General features: G+C 41.3%; 1 protein-coding gene across 1 annotated transcript in view; it reads left to right on the top strand.

Annotated features, from left to right (window-relative positions):
* Positions 1-14,531: 14,531 nt before the first annotated feature.
* Positions 14,532-16,992, top strand: part of ZNF385B (zinc finger protein 385B) — a gene marked incomplete at both ends in the record, with an annotated part of 176,617 nt that continues 174,156 nt past the window's right edge. The window contains one exon of the mRNA XM_082483284.1: positions 14,532-14,586. Within this exon, the coding sequence (XP_082339410.1) occupies positions 14,532-14,586 (55 nt within the window). The remainder of the gene's footprint in view (positions 14,587-16,992) is intronic.

The raw sequence follows: 16,992 nt of genomic DNA, 5'->3' as shown, positions 1-16,992 counted from the left end.
TGCCCCAGTGTACCACGGCAGACGGGTGGCGCAGGCTGTGGTCTGCGTGGCTGTGATTACCCGTGTGGTACGGAGCAATGACTGGCTTTAGAGCGCAGGGTTTCTACCCACGGCTCAAGGTCCACCTCATTTTGGGTGCATGCATCATCAAAAACTTTCTTTGTTTCACGGTATTTATAGGAAGGCTTTATTTCCATAATTGCAGTTTCACTGTCGTTTATAAAGAAAATACAGCGTGAAGACCAATCGTTTTAATGATCTGTATATCATCCTCCAGTCGAGGGAGAGCGAGTTTCAAGGTTAGTTGCATGGCAGTTGTCATCAGTCTGTGAAATTCTCATTTTGAATGATAGGTTTGGTTTGTACTTTAACCCTAGCCTTGGCTTTTACTCCATCCCCTTCTTCTTCCTAATAACTCCAGTCTCTCCTTTTCTGTGAAGACCATTATATTCTCTTTTTATGAAAAGAAATTAAAGGGGGGGTGGTGTGGGATGGATAACCTCATATCTCCAGAATGCCCCTTTTATTTTCTTAATGAGCTTTCTGCTCCATCTGATTGTTCTGAATTACATGTGAAATACTCAATTCCTTATCAGTCAGTATTTCAGAAGAAGATGCTACAAATCTTGCAGACTGTTATTATGGAATCATCTGCCACATTAATAGAAAAAAAAGATGTAATCGGTTTTAAACGTGTTGTTTTCATTTTCATTGAATGTCTTTCCTGTTACGAGATAGGGTAAGAAGTGCTCATTTTCTCTTCCGTATAATATTTATTATTGCCAACGTCCAGGGCTAAGTGCTTCTCTGTTCATCTTTTCTGTAAACACTCCTTCAGAGTTTCACTTCAGAAGGAAAGCCTTCACAGCCTATAATCATTTTTATTCCTTCTCCTTTCTCTCTCGCTCTGTCCTCTGTGATTCCACACTGTACTCTGGGGCCATCAAACAAAGCAGCCCAGTTGATGGGACCATACCACTAATTTTCAAAATGACACTGCATTTTCCGTATTATTTTTTCTTTTTGCTTTTCCTTATGCTTTGGAGCAGTCTGTATGTTTGCTTTTTGACAGCCTCTGCATATTGATCAGAGAGATTGAGCTGTCCTCAGTGATGCTCTGCTCTTTCTTCCACGATTGGTACACCCAACTTGTATGAATAATTCACAAGATTTCCTCTAATGTCCATTACCATTTCTTGTCAACAATAATTTCCAGCTGTCATTGTGTTGTCCTTTCAACTAATTCAAGTTCTTTAGTTTCCTATAACTTTTTTTCCAAGTAAGCTGAATGATAGCTAGACTGTCTAGCTGCCCACACAACGTTAGAACATGGTCTTAGGACTGTTTCACTGTTCATCTGTTGCCGTACAGAATATTGACCATGTCTTTGTATGTTTTGTATTCTAGCACCGTGTTTCAAATCCCTGATCTCTCACCTCACCACTGGTTGGTTTCTTTAATAGACTTTTGTGCAGGACTTGTTAAAGCCGTTTTGAAAGTCCAGATGAATGAGATTATTCTGAGTAGGTTCCTTCCTATACCTTTTGGTGGTTCCTATAATTTTAATTACATTTCAGTTAATACTTTTAATTTTTACTGAATATTTATCATGTCCCTAGAAATGAGGTCAATAATTCCCCTAAAGACCTTTGATACAATTTATACAACTGACAACTTGAATTAAAGGATTAAAATGGTTGAAGAAAAGATGAAAATCTTTCCAAGGGGACAATTCAAGGACTTTAAGTTCAAATACATTTTAAAGGGTATTTAAAAGGAAAGGTATTTAAACGAGTAAGATTAAAGAGACTGGGTGTGAAAAATCCTCTCCCTTGTTGTGGCTCCAGGTAGTTGAGCAGCTTTGTTTGAAACTACTTCAGGAACAGCTAGAGTTTAATTTGTTTCATGCCAAGGACCAAAAAAAGCGGCGAAATAAAATACTCTACTTATTGAAAACCACCTTAATCCCTTGAACTGCTTAGTTCAATCACAAGTAGCCATTACAGAGCTGCTGTGTCCCTGACTTGCTACAGCAGGTGACAAATGCCGGAGCAAGTGTGAACACAGCATTAGTCCCTCTGGATTTATTAATCCCGTCAGGCCGTGTGTTACCCCACAGGCAGAGATGCAGCAGCCTGGCGCGCAGCACAGGGAGGGTGTCACCTGCAGAAAGGTTTGAGGACAGCACTGCCACATCTCCTTTGCTTGCTCTCTGCCTGCCTTTGTTGTGAAGTGCTTGACCGGCCCCTTCTCCGTGCCCTCCAGCCAGCTGAATCGATGGCAGGATGAGGGGACTGGTTGGCAGCCGAGAGAAGCAGACTGGTGGGAGGGAGGGTGGTGTCCCAGAAGCAGCCTGGTGCTGGAGCCCCAGCACTGGCCCTCCTCGCATCCCACCTGATGCAGCCCTGAGAAGAGCATGCGGGAACACCTGGGATGGCTGATACAAGCTCGTACAAGAACAGGAAACAATCTCCTGGGCTAGAAACTCCCTTATTGTAGACAACGTTGCATACAGCGTGCTCTCTTTAGGTGACACGCATGCTCTTCATGCACGCAGTCCGTGCCGGAGAAGCTCAGAGCTGGAGAGCCAGGGCTGGGCTGCGCCTTCCCCGTCTGTTCTGCAGATGCCTCGCTCTCTTCTCCATACAGACTTGTAAGCAAGTTCTCTCATCCTGTTTTATATTATTTCTAGGTCCTAATCTTAATGATCCGTCAGGGTTGTAGTTTACAACATGAAAGAGCAAAATAATGCATGCATGACTTTCAAATGCGATTGGTGTATCTGGGGTAGAAACCAGGAAACACATGCTCATAATCCCAAAAGACAGGTATCTACCACCCCCACCCCAAAATACAGCCTGTTTTCAAGAGGAGGGGGAGGAGATCCCCCAGTTGATACCAGTTTTACTCGTAGATGTAGATAGGGCAGAGAAAAAATGATAGCAATATTTTTTTGCTGTAGCAAAATTCCGTAGGGGGGTGGGGTGGGGATTTTTCCTTCAAGACCTATATTATTCCACCAGGAGGGGCCACCTAGTGCAAGGTTCACACAAACTCCCCTTGCTTTCATCAGCTGCGAGCGAGGTACGACTCTGACCTTCGGCCAGAGGGGCCGATGCTGCCCTGCCGCCCGGCGCACCGAGGGCTGCCGACGGGCCGCGACCAAGCTGCAGCTGCCAAGAGCCCTTGTGAAACTAATCATTTTGTCGCCCGTTTAGTGTTTCTCATTCTCCTGCGAAGACAGGAGGAGTGCAGGCGCTCAGGGCGAGCCTGTCTCCCCGCGACGTTTGCTGTCGTGAAGATTTTCAGCTCCAAAGGGAATCGGTGGAGGTTGCGCAGTTTTGTGGGACGATGGCTGGCAGCAGAGACAGTCGTGTCATATATCGTTTCCTTTGCTGAGACACAACAGCCTGTCTGTGCCATGCAGTTGCCAGACTGTCACATATTTTCAAAAGAGCCGATTTCCTGTGCCTACTGGGAAAAGAAATATGAAAAGTTGTCCCTAATGAGCTAAAAATTGTGAGAGTTAGGGACTTTGTGTAGGTGTAGATCTGAGCAGAGCATCACTCTGTCTTCCTCTCAGACTCATCCCAGAATCAATTCATTTGTTTCTATGGCTGTTTCCAATAGGGATTTCTTATTATAAGAAAATGAGACTACCCGGTGTCTTGCCTGATTCTTTGCTATTTGCCTGTGTTGTGCGAATGTAAAAAAAAAAATAAAAATAAAAAAATAATCCTACTGTTTTAATATATCTGGATTGTTTAGAGTAAGGAAGGTTGTTTTTCATTTGTGCTGAATGCTGCTGCAGCCAAGATTGCTGATGTCCCGATCAACTTAGTCATTCATTTCACCTTTATGGCGAAGTGAGAGGGAAGAGGGAAAGAGCGAGTGCACATGAGTCATTTGGTGAAATATCCTGTAGGTTAATAGCTCATTTACCTTAAGTTATTCAAATTCCATTCAATTCATTTCTCAGCATAATTACAGGGTGGATCAACTTTGATAAAACCTCTCTAATATATAAACTGCATTTGTTGTTCTGTAGATAAATGTGTATCTGCACCCTGAAGCATTCTCTCACCCACGTGGAAAGCAGAATATTCATTAGTGTTCCCCTTGGAGTTTCCATCAAATGGACATGGTAGGAACTCAGGGGAAATTCGTTTCCCCTTTCTGCTCACAGGCAGTAAATCTGGTACCAAAATCTGCATGCTCTCCAAAACCTATAATAGGCCTTGAAAAGCCCCCAGAGATCCCTGTGCCGTATCGTTATCCCTGGGACCGCTGCTGTATTTCCTTACAGCCCATTGCTGGCACTCACAACACCCAGGAGAGAAATTTGTTCTACAGCCAAGAGCGGCTTCATGAAATAAAAACATCATGATATATATTTTTTTTTTAATAGTTCTGTGGAAGCACGGTGCCTAGCACGTGTTATAAGCCAGTGCCTCGGCGCTGCGTGCCCTGCGGAGATCTCTGACCATGAGGGTGACAGGAAGGGTTTCACAGAGTCCACCTTCCCTCTGCTCCAGCACCATCGTTGCTACCTGAGGAGCTCAGCGTGGTAAGAAATCCACCAGTACAAGACTAACTGCGGCTTTTTTTTTTTTTTTTTTTTTTTTTTTGCAACTGTAGTCTAAGCAATTTGCTTCTGAGATCTGAGAGCTTCCCATCCGCTTTTTCTTTTGACAGTGCCAAAGCTACGCTTTTTTTGTACATCCTATGTCTCCTCTTAGAGAGAAGGCGGATCTCACAGTAGCGCAGATTTTACCTTGCACATGAGGTTTGATTTCTTCTCTGTGGTTACATCAGATGTAATTTGGTTTGGTGGATACTATTTTGGTGACTGTTCTTTTTTGGAACTGTGTAATCATATGGAGGCAGCTTTTGATCTGTTTAGTGTATAATTAAGCTGCATCTATTGCTGTCTTTTTTCTACAGTATGGGCGAGTAAACGAATGAATGAAAATGTGCTGGGAAAAAAGCAACTATTTTTTGTCTGAGTTATAAACCCTGAGGAAATCAGATGTAGAATTGAAGTGTTGGTACAATTTCTATTCCATCAGGACTTATCTCCTAAAATCTTAACGTTCAGGATCCATACAAACAATCTAAGGAAAGATGAATTATTTAAAAATTGTAGTGGGACTTAATAGCAAATACAGTAATTGTAGGTGTATAATTTTGGAAGGCTGTGGGATTGTATTTTAATAAGCAGCTATTTAATTATACTTTGTGTTGGGTTTTTTAAAATTACAATGTAATTACAAGGCTGCATATTAAAATTAAGCTGTAAAATGAGGACCCGTCTTAAGTTTCCCGAAGATATTTTACTGCAGTATCTGACAACTAAAATTCAGTAATCGCAATATTACTCTTTAACCAATAGTATAGTCCAGTCCCAACACTATGCATGAAATCCCTGTGTATTTTAAAAATGGTATGTCCACATAATATATCCATCTCTCCTACTGGTTAAGCAGAAGTAACCTTCCGGAACTCAAATGAATATATATATGCGGGCATAAAAAAACCTATGAAAGTAGGAAATGAGAATAATCTAAATCTTGCTGTTGGTCACCTTTTGTTTCTCTGTGTTGTTCTTATGGCACAAGCATGCTCTCGCGGGTGTCCAATTACTGTGCCCTGTAGAGTGATTCATATGACTCACCCAGTGTGTTAAGGAGACATCCACCCTATTGATGCAATTTCTCACATTTCTGCTGAAATTAACCAAGCACAGCTGCAGCTTGTTGTTTAAATATTCTTAGACCCGGTCTCTGTTCAGATTTTGTATGGATGTAAATATTTAAGTTAGGTTTGGGTTTTGTCCTGTATTTTTCTGAAACAGTTATCTTTTGACAGAAAGGGGGAAGAAAGAAGTTTTAGTATAGAAAAGGAAAAGTTTCCATGTGAGAGAGAAGTCCTGATATGCAGTCTGTTTGCTGCTGGGGAAAAAAAACAAACCAACAAACTAGTAGTCAAATACTTATAATTTTTTTGAAAGAATAGTATGGCATACGGTCCAATAGCACAGGTAGTGCTAGTACAAACTTTTAGCGTGGATCTTTGTATCAGTAGAGCTGATGTGTATACATATATCCTGGTATAGTAATATATGTGCATAGTCTTCCTATACTGGAATATGCTGCAATATCAACATAAAGCACCTAATAGGTGTGTCTACCCCTACACAGATTTTATGGCATGCTATACCAGTTCAGTTAAGTAGCTAAGTAATATCAACTGTGTTGCCAAATTGACACTGGTAGTCTTTAAGATACAGACAGAGCTGCAGTTAGAGCCAAATCCTATTATTCTTGTCACTAGAGTAATTCTCCCTGGGTACTAATTAGAAGGACTATTATTTATTTTATAATTCTGGATGATGCATTGAGATTTCATGCTGAATAGCATTAATTCAAGTACTTGTAATCAAAGATTGTAATGCATTTTCATAATGTTTTCTTTTATTCTCATAGTTCAGAGAAGGTCCTGAGGCTGTTGTAAAGAAAAGAGTCTGTCTTTCACCACCATCCTTCTTATTTTGCCCGATGCCAACTTTTCTGAGTTAAGCTTTGGCTATGTAAAGAATAAAAGATTCCTCTTAGCCTTGGTACCTTTTTCAATCCACAGCACAAGATAGAAGATGACTAGTTTCCTGTGTGACCTAAACACTAGCATTTACATTGGATTTTGTACTTCACAGTTTTCCATCAGGGGAAAAGTGGCAAAGTTATGCTGCACGTGCTTGGCTTGTTGTCTGTCCTTGAAGTGGCAGACCTCTTAAAGAAGAGACCATCCCTTAGCCAAAAAATGATCATTTCCATTCAGATTTTCTTGGAATCAGAGTTTGTTGCACTGTTTTTATATTAATAGAAAAATTTCCAGTATATAAGCATACACGATACATCATCCTTGTTTTTGACTCATTGACACCAAAGAACAAACACATCAGCTCAAATTCCTTATACTACCCTTCTTGCAGTTCCTCATCTCCTATGCTGTGCAGGTAGTATTATTTTTAAAAACAGATGGGAACTCAGGAGGCGACTTTGATCTTTCACCTGTACTTTAGAAGAGAAACTGCATAGTTATTACCTGGAAACCCCTGGTGATTTTTAATGGACGCTGGTTTAGGAACACTGAGGGAAAGAAATATTCTAATCGGTTTTGTTTTTCAGCTGAAGAACAGTTTGTTTCTATGTTAACTGAAGTAGTGAAAACAAATAGTATGCCATCTGGCTAGCCTACCTGGGTACTTTACCAGGAGGTTTTCAGATGTTCCCTCTGCCAGCTTATAACTTCTTGAGTCCTATATTACCAATGTACTTTCTTTACCCAACTGTTCTTCCCTGTCTATGAATTATCTTACTCCTTCAATTGAATTAGAATTAAAAAAAAATATCTGACTCTCTTTTGCAAATATTCTCCCTGTCTGTTGCTGGAATTATTTATCCTCTAAATTAAAAAATCTCTGGTGTTTCCAGCATTCACAGTAAATCAGTTATGCAGAGGAATAGGCCTCCATGTTATCTGTGAAGCTGATATTCTCAGGGGAGAGGATAACATTGAATAGCCTTAATATGTACCAGTGAGCTCTCATTCTTGGAACAGATTGTGACTGAAAGGAATGGTTTAGCTGCTTTTCAAGTACTTGGAAAGATGTTTTTCTTTAGATTGCTTTTTTCTGCTTCAGTTTCTCAAAGGAAGAACATTCTGCAAGACAAAAACATTTAACATAGCTGGAAAGGTAATGAAGCACAGATGCAAATGTTTCATCAAAACAAAATATTTATTACTGATTTGCAACTTTAAATATTGTTTTTACTTAGTATAAGACACAAACATTTGTTCACAAGTAATTTTGAAAAGGACTGTGAGTGTACAAATGACAACAGGTTTGTGAAGAAGCATTCAAATGACTATCCGGTTATTCTGTTTATTTTCTATTGTTTATATTGAACGTACACATACAACCCTAATCACAGCTAAGAGATGTGGCTCTCTGAGCATGATGTAGACAGACAATAAAGAGAACTTCTTGTGCCAAACACCTTACAATCTAAATCCACCTAATTTTACTCAACGTGCAATCAGGAAATAGAAATGCTACCATCGGAATTAACTGACCTCTCACCAAGTACAAACAGCATAGTTATGTAAGATTGAATGGTTCACAGATAATTCAGAAAGTAAAATATATTCATACAAACAACTTATCAAATAATTTTGAATAATGCAGAAAATTTACAGGCACTCTCCCCAGGCCAAAGTCATCAGATACTGTGCATTCTAGCTATAGCTAGCAGACACAAGTTTAAAAAAGGGGTATCTTTGAGCAGTTAAGACACGTGGGACACTTAAACACACTTTAAAAACACCAGGAAACTGGAAATCTGTGGGGAAAAAATAAAAAAGAGCAGTAAAGAGTTAATAGCAAATTTCAAAAAGCATCTTGAGTAACAAGGACTCCCTCAAATATAGATGCAAGGTAAACAAGAACAACAAATCATTGGCCTACTTAAAAAATAAAGATAGATTGGTTAGCAACTAGCAGGGTGCCTAAGTAGTTGCTTTCTCTGCTTTTACAGGGGAGGCAGATGGAGATCTACTAAATCTGGGATTGTTTCCCCAGAGGCAGTAACAGGGAAGCTAGAAAATGTACAGGCATATAAGATATCTGGTTATAAAATGTCAGATTCCCTTAGAGAAACTGAAACTTAAGACATGTGTACAGCTGAGGATTTTAAATTGAGTAAGGAAATCAATGAAGTTTCAAAAGTCTTAAAAAAAAATACTTGATCCAGAAACAACTTTAAAGAACTTCTTTACTGGGAAAAAAAAACAAAACAAAACAAAACAAAAAAAACCCCAACCAAACAGGCAACAAAAAAGGAACTCTTAGAAAGTCTTTTGAAGCAATGTTGTGAGAAAATACCAGGAAAGTCTCAGTCTGATTAGGAGTCTGGCATGGAAGATGTCTCCAGTCATCGGATGGACTTCCTTCACCATACTTTTTCCATGCATAAAACCAAGTGGTTAGATTTTTAGCTCAATTTTATTAAAACTCTGTTTTCAGACATTAAAGACCATAGAAATGGGTGGAAATCTTCAGGGGAAAAAAAAAAGGGAAAAACCTCTCAAGGATTTTCTTATCTACATGGTGACAAGGCTATTATTGTCTTGGAAGGCGTAGAATGCAAAGCAAACACAGAAGGCTGCCCATTTTCAGTTAAAATCAAGAGAATGTGTTTAGAGAGTCTGGGCCAATTACCCTGGGAAAGAAGACATGTTAAGCTAATCATTTAGAAACATTTCCCATTTTAAGAAGAATTGGTACTTAATAGAGTATATTCCATACTGAGCTAACTCTACCTGTAGTGTCTGTTTCTATATCTGGTCTACCAATTTCTGAAGTCTTTTTTACTGAAACATTTCTCACCAAGGCTAACTTCAAATAGGTTACTTAACACTTGGGTTTATTTCCACAGAGGGGGACTTGTGTAATGTGCCTTGGAAGTGTTTATTCTTGTTGCTGTTCCTTGCATTATTTGCCTTATGGGATCACCAAAAAGGCAAATTAACATTTGGAGCATTAGGTCACTAATTCCATATTTTGCATCAACCACAAAAAAAAAAAAAAAAAAAAAAAAAAAGAAAGAAAGAAAGACAAAGCCTATATTCCTACCTCAAATGCCTTGTGGTGCTTCTAGGCAACTTATTTCTGAAATGGATGATAATAAAAAATTACTGAGCTTTAATTCTCATAAAGTCAAGTACAGGAAGATTTACTCAAAGTAAGTAACAGGCCTTTTATATATATATATATATAAATGGATTAGTGTGGAGAAATCAGCAATTGCCTCGTTCTCTGAAGGAAAAAGTTACTTAGATTTCTTGCACTATGTCTCATACAGGGTGAATCACATCCATGAGGGTTGCTTGAAGCCTCCCAGTGCTGATGTCTCCTCATAATCTGATACAAAATGTCATCCAGCTTTAATATTACCATTCAGTTTGGCCAGAAATACTTCCCAGCTCTTGGGATTTCCCTAACTGGTTTTGGGTTGCAGGCATCCCTAAGAGGTTTGCTTGTGCGCATCATTCTGCGTGGATTTATTCCTTTCAGTAACAAAATCACATCAAACTAAGTTTATTCTCAATGACAGATGTTTTAAAAAACAAACCCATCTAAGTTTATTTTGGTAGAGCCAAATTTAAAGTTCTGAATAAATTGAAATGATAAAATGCAATTCTAATTCCCATTCAGCATGTCTTCTTTCTACTCTACGCATTCTTAACTTTACTTAGGAGAAGATCCCACCTCTACTTGTTTTTATGGGTTGTTTTATGCAGTTTTTCAGTGGAAATGCAGCAAGTAGCAGCCTCTCCTTTCCGTGAGGTTCCTCTGAGTTTACAGACCAGTTATCTCCTTATAAGCTCTCCTAGGTTAAATGTTCTTCCTGTTGCTCGCACTGCTTTTACAGTTGTTTTGATGTTCTTCAACTCCTAAGAAATACTAGTTGTATAACAAAATGTACAGTAATTTCATAAATTCTAGTGTGCTTTCAGTATTTGACAGAGATGAAGTGTGATGCTTTGATAATACAGATCACAGGGCGTTTAAAATTTTCCATCTTTCCCATCTTCTAGACCACAGCATTTGATAAGGAGCTAGATTCAAGAATGGCTGGCTGCACAATGGAAGACTTAACTGAAATGCGTTATAAAGATGTTTACACTTATGGGTTAAACGTTGCTGTTTCTGATGAGAACAGTTCTTTCACTGACTGATCCAAGATATACTTTCAAATGAAATGTTCAAAACCATATACAATTATTTATCCACCATTACATGTCTCTGTAGGAGGTTGATGGTTAGCATTCACTGAAATACCTTTTTTTTCTTTTTATAAAAAGTAATTCATGAGCCTACTGAACAGAAATGTATTTGTTCTGAAGAATGTTATAGAATTCACAGGGGTTCTTAAACATTTTCATCTTAACAGTGAATATGGTGCATGGTCATTGTAGACCACCTTTCAATCTGAGATTGAATAACATCTCTATGGCAACTACGACTGCTGCTTACGTAGAAAAATAATGTTGCGTGAACATAATATTCTTAGTTCTTTACAATAGGACTTAACAGTTGGATATGAAGAGAAAATTGCTCATTTTTTTCCAGTCATGATAGATATTTTGAGATATCTGAACATACTTTAGAGACTGGTGTTCTAGATGACAGCAAAAGATAAAAAAAAGGCAATCAAATATGAAAATGTTGGATATCGGTCATGCGTGATCATACATAGATGTTCAAGATGATCAATCTGGTGTCTTATTGACCCCAAATCCTGCCAGCCTGTGTCTTTTTTTTTTTTTTTCTTGTGAGTTACTGAAGGGGTTGTGTACACTTGCTATTCCTCTATCATTGGTCCAGTGTTCCCAGTTTCAGTAGTGGACTCTTCCTACTGGCATCTGTTCTGCCACTACAGATTCAGGCAAACTCAGAATTTCTGGGAAAAAAGACGTGTCCTGTTTTCAGCTTCTCTTTGTCTCTGTAGGAGACATTAGTAAATGTTTCAAAAAACGCTTAGTGATGCTTTAGAGTTCAAATTTCTTCTGAGCAAGAAGTTTGTGGTGGGTAAAGCACCAGAAGAAGGGCTATATTCATGTTTTCACGGGATGATTAATTCAAACTGAAAATTTCCTGTCCTGAATTATAAAAGAACTTATTGAACATAAACCTGTAAACAAGGTATGATGCAATTCTTAACAGTATTAAGTAGCACTGCTCTTCTCCAAAAGCTGAAAATAAAATAGAGCGAGAAGGTTTTCTCCACTGTTGAATGTTTTTGTTTTCCTTTCTGCAGAGGAACAACGAATGAAGTACCGCAGGATTTCCCCCATTTGCATCATGTTCTACAGGAGGGATATTTGAATTATAAAAGCGGATACTATAAAAATGTTTATAGTTAAGTTTATATTGATTTTAATGTTTGCCATTTGTAATATTATTTTTCTATTAAGTACGCTTACAAAACCTAGTGTAAATTGCTAGTGTAACGATGATATTTTTTTGTACAGTTTACAAAACAGAACTTACTAGTAACGCTCGTTGTTTTGCACCGCTCGCAGGAGGTGGGCTGACAAAGCCACAGGTTTGGGGGTCTCACTAGCCATTTGTTTAAATTTAGGAAACAAAGGGAAACCCCTGACGACCAGAAACTGACCAGGGAGGCGGGGTGGTGGTGGTGGCAAGGGAAGCAGGAGGCACGGTGTTTCAGCTGGGGGTTGTTTTGTATGCTGTTGCTCCTGGGACACGGCTGTGGCGCTCCTGGCACGGCAAATCCCAGAGGAATGGGCAAACACTGAGGAAACCGCCATCGGCCGTCTCTGGGCTGAAGGAGGCTGCTTACAACAGCAGCCGGTTCCGCGCCCCCTCGCCGTGAGGGACTCGCGGGGCCGGGACGGCGGCCCGGCCGCCCCCTCGACCCGGGGCCGGACCCTCCCCGGGCGCTGGGGGAGCACCCCGGCGAGGGAGGGAGCGGAGCGGGCGGCCCCGGAACAGCGCTCACAACTTCGGGCGGTTCAACCCTCAGCGAAGCCGCCCAGACGCTGACTCCCGAACTCCCCGGTTCGCCGGCGGCGACACCCAGCCGGGCCCGCCGGCGGTGAAGGGAACCTTCCCCTCAGCCGGGGTGGAGACGCGGCCACAGGTGCCAACGGCCTCCCCCCGCCGCCGGCGCGAGCGCGCAGGCTCCGCCCCCCGCGGGCGACCCCCCGGCCCGTGCGCGCCCCACCTGAGCCCGCTGAGGCGAGGCGGGGCGGGCGGCGGCGGGGCCGGGGAGGGCCGGCGGGACGCATGCGCCGGGACGGCGGCAGCGGGCGGGCCGCCGGGGTCCGGCGGAGTTGGGACGCGCTCGCATCGGTCCGGCCGGAGCGGGGGTTGCCGCGCCCGCCCGCCGGTGCCGCGCTGTTTCCCTTCCTCTGAGGTAAGGGGCGAGCGGTGCCCCGGGGCTCGGCAGGTGCCGGCGGGGGGGGACCTTGCTCAATGTCACGGCGCGGCGGAGGGCGAGGAGGAGTTGGGGCGACCGTTGTGCGCGCCGGGGATGCCCAGCCCGGCGGCGGGGCGCGGGCAGAGCCGGAGGTCCCGGTAGAGCCCTCCCGCCCGTTCCGCCCCGCCGGGTAAACTTGGCGGGCGCAGAGCGGGGCGAGCGGCGGCGGGGGTGCGGGTTTCCCCGGGGCTCCCGCCCGCCCGCCCGCCCGCCCGGTCGGAGGGGGTTTATCGGCGTCTCTCGCAGCGTCTCTCGTTTGTTTCCAGAAGAGATAAAGCGCGACTCTAACTAGGTCAGGGTCTTCGGCAGGGCGTGAGGTTTGCATAACGATTTGTCTTCTCTCGGAAAGGTACGGGGCGTCTTCCCTGGGCGCCCAGGATAGACCGAGCTCCCTTCTACTTGCATACTGAGTGACTTCGGGGTTTTTTTTCTTTCTTTTTTTTTTTTTTTTTTTTAAATAAACTAGTTGTATGAGCATAGGTCGGCTTTCTTGTTTTGTAAATCACGACGACTTTGGGAAAGGTAAATTTCTTCGGCAAAGGAGGAATTAACCTACATGAAGGAGTCATCCTTGATGAGCTAATTACCCATGATAAGTGTAAGTGCTTGGCTTCTCAAGCTTCTTCATTGCAAGCCGGTGGGCGGTAGCGGCATGCTTAAAATGTTAAATTTTAAGTCTTGGTGACACTTGTGTTTCAAGGCATGTAAAGGAGAGGTAGATGCAAGGTTGTGTTTTCTGTGGGTATGGGCACGGGCACGAAATTTCCTTGTTTCAGAGGGTTTGTCAGAATATTCCTGCATGTGTGAATCCTCGTGTTTGTTTTCTGTTGACTTTTAACTCCTAAACAAAAGAGGGAACTCTCTTCATGGGTTTTAAATCTCCTGGGCACTAGGTCTTTATCGTTAGTCTTGAATGGAAAAGCCTGTAAATAGAAAAGTTAGAGAACTGTGGCACTGTGAGCACTCAAAAGTTTAAATAAATCTTCAAAGTGAACATTTAACTGCAGCTAACTATTACTTACAGGAGGAGGGAGATGATAGTTTTGTTTCCCATCTTCTATGCTAGTTCAGTGACGTTTTTCACAAAGTATAAAAACGAGGTGCAAAACAAGTCCTCTATTGCTGTCAAGTACCTATAAAATTTCTTATCTGAATGAAATGTAATATGAAATGGTAGTGTAAAAACTTCAAGTTGATGAGGATGTGTCTGTGTGATTGCAGTAGACATAGATAAAGCATTGCTACTGCAGGTCCAGAATGAGAGGCCATGGTAGGACACTGGTGAGATGCCCAGGCTGGTGAATGAAGGGAGGACGTGCTCTTAGCAGCTTCTGCCTCTCACAGCAGCATTGAGCTCGCCAGTGGATGCAGCCGCCCCCTGCCCCATTATTTCAGTTTTGAAAAGGAGAAAAGGGTGTCTCTTCGTACAGTCCGGAGCTGATGCTAGATGGGTTTGAATGGGTTATGCTGCTTCTACTTTTCCAAATAAGTAGTCTTGCTACTCCTTCCAACTCACCAGGTCAGTAGACTGCTTGGAGGGAGGGAGGGATGAGGTTTTTCTTTTTGGTTGCTAAGGTGTTGCTCCATGGCCCCAAACTTTTTTCTGGTGTTCGGTCTGGCCAGATGTTTTTTCTGTACCGCACCTTTCCCAGTGAGCAGGGATTGATGTGACTGTGTGAACCCTGAAGGCAGAAGAGAAACTGGGAGTTGTGAAATTGATCATGCTGCTAGTTTCTTTTTCCATTGTTTGATTAAATAAGCCATAAGGTAGTAAGAAATTGGAAAGGAAACAATCCTCTTGCGAGATATCTGCATGAAGTTACCAAGTTCCTGTGTTTTTTTTCCCCAATGAATAATAAAGCGGATGCTTGGTTAAACTTAAAAGTACTAACAAAAACTAGCTGGTATCAAGAGATTGTGCCGTCTTTCCTCTTTCGGCACTAGCAGGAGCTGTCCATCACCCCTGTGCTCTGTCGCTGCTGCACACTCTCACCAGGGATGAATGTACTCGCACCAGCATCAATCTCTCTTAACCAACTGTTCTCAACTGACTGCATCTCATTTCCTCTTTTGGATTCTTTCAGCTAAGTTTTAAGTGAGAGGGTGTTTTCCTACTGGAGTACAGTTGCTCAGGGATAAGGAGGTATAAAAGCAGGAAAAAGCCTTGTGGAAGATAATCTTTTGAGGGAGTGTAGCCTTGTTAGTTAATTAGCTCTGCAAGTCCTTGGATTTCAAACAGCAATGAGGATTGCTGCATAAAACATAACAGATGCTTAACCGTTGTTGCAGTCTTTGCTCTTCAGGTTATCACAAGGGACTGTGGTTTCAGAACATTTGCTCTTAAGATTTTGAGAATTTATGAAATGAGGCATTAGTGTTATTTTAAAAATTAACATATGGTACAGCTGTGGTAATCTCAATTCCTTAAACATTCGTCAGGCTATGTTGGCATGTAACAGAGTACGGAACTGGAGTGCAAGGTTCTCTCTAGTGTAGTGAAATATGCTGCAAAGCTTAAGTCATCTGTAGTTAATGGGAAGAAAAGATGACTTTGCAGTCTGAATAGCTTGCTTTCTGAAATTCTGCTATCACTTTGTTATATGCTTTAAAACCATTGAAATTCCTTGAATGTCAACTTGTAGCATATAAATATTTTAGTCCTGTAACTTTTGCATTTCATTCAGAAAATTGTAGTACTTAATATGTTACCCATCAAGATACAAGCGTGAATATCTTATATGATCCTGTATTATCTCTGCAGCGAACATAGAGGCAGATGTTAAACACTATAATATCCCATTTAACAAAAGGGAAATTTACGCAAATCCATAGACAGCACTTCCACCTCTTATCCTCAACCTGATCAGTGCACAGAGAGTTGAAGGAATTGCAGGAACTTCACTCTCCCGTGTGACCATAATATCCCTCTAACTGCATAGTTTGGTAGATTTTCACCAGATGCTCGGCTTGCCTAACTTCACAGATGCAATTGAAATGTTGGTTGAAAGACTATTTTCTATTGTTATTTTGCCCACAAGTGCAAAACGTACAGGTTCTTTTCAAAGGTAAAATTTCTCTTTTTACTGCAGCTTCACAGAGCATGCATAATCTTACTACAGGAAGTTTGTGGTTTTTATTATTTAACAAATTATAAATGTTTTTAAAGCAAAACATCTAAAACATTTTGAAAAATCATGTTCTGATTTTACATAATGCACAGAGCAAACTGGGGAGTTATGACAAAAATCGGATCTGTAGAGTGCAGTCATCTGACGTCATTTTACGTTGCTGGAGAAAGCACTGCAAAACAGTAGCTAGTATTCTAATACAGTTACATTTAGTGGGAGCATATATTATTAAGTAATCATTGCTTAATTTATGGCATCAATAGTATGTTGGTTAAAATAACAAAATACTTGGTAATTTGTTTTTGGTATGATGCGGCTTTTAATGACAGGAGGTCAGGGTCTTACTCTGCCAAGAAGAAAGCATTTTTTTATTATTCCCTGCAATACATCACATTTCATGAAATTGAGCTAATATTTCTAAGATTGATGAATAACGGCTGTTAACTTTTGCAATTTTATTGTTTCCTTTCTAGATGAGCATTCTCATCAGATCGTCTGCAATAATTCTTTTGAATCCCTCAAATGAAACGTGTAGAATCTTAACACTTATGTTGTACATTCTGCATGCAACTGTGATTTTTCTTATGTATTAGCTAAAGCTGACATTGCTTTCTATAAACATATTAATTGACATGTTAAAAATTCATTAGAGAACCTGAGCTGCCAAGGCTTGTAAAAATAGAAGCCTTGTAAACCAATCTAACTATATCAGTGCAGTTTCAGTCCTTCCCTTATCAATATTGGTACCTTACCAATTTGCTGCTGTTGAACTGCCAGACAGATCTTGTAATGACAAG

The sequence above is a fragment of the Vanellus vanellus genome, assembly GCF_965231255.1.
Source record: "Vanellus vanellus genome assembly, chromosome: 5".
In the NCBI taxonomy this organism is placed as follows: Eukaryota; Metazoa; Chordata; class Aves; order Charadriiformes; family Charadriidae; genus Vanellus; species Vanellus vanellus.
This window is presented reverse-complemented; position numbering and strand designations above follow the sequence as displayed.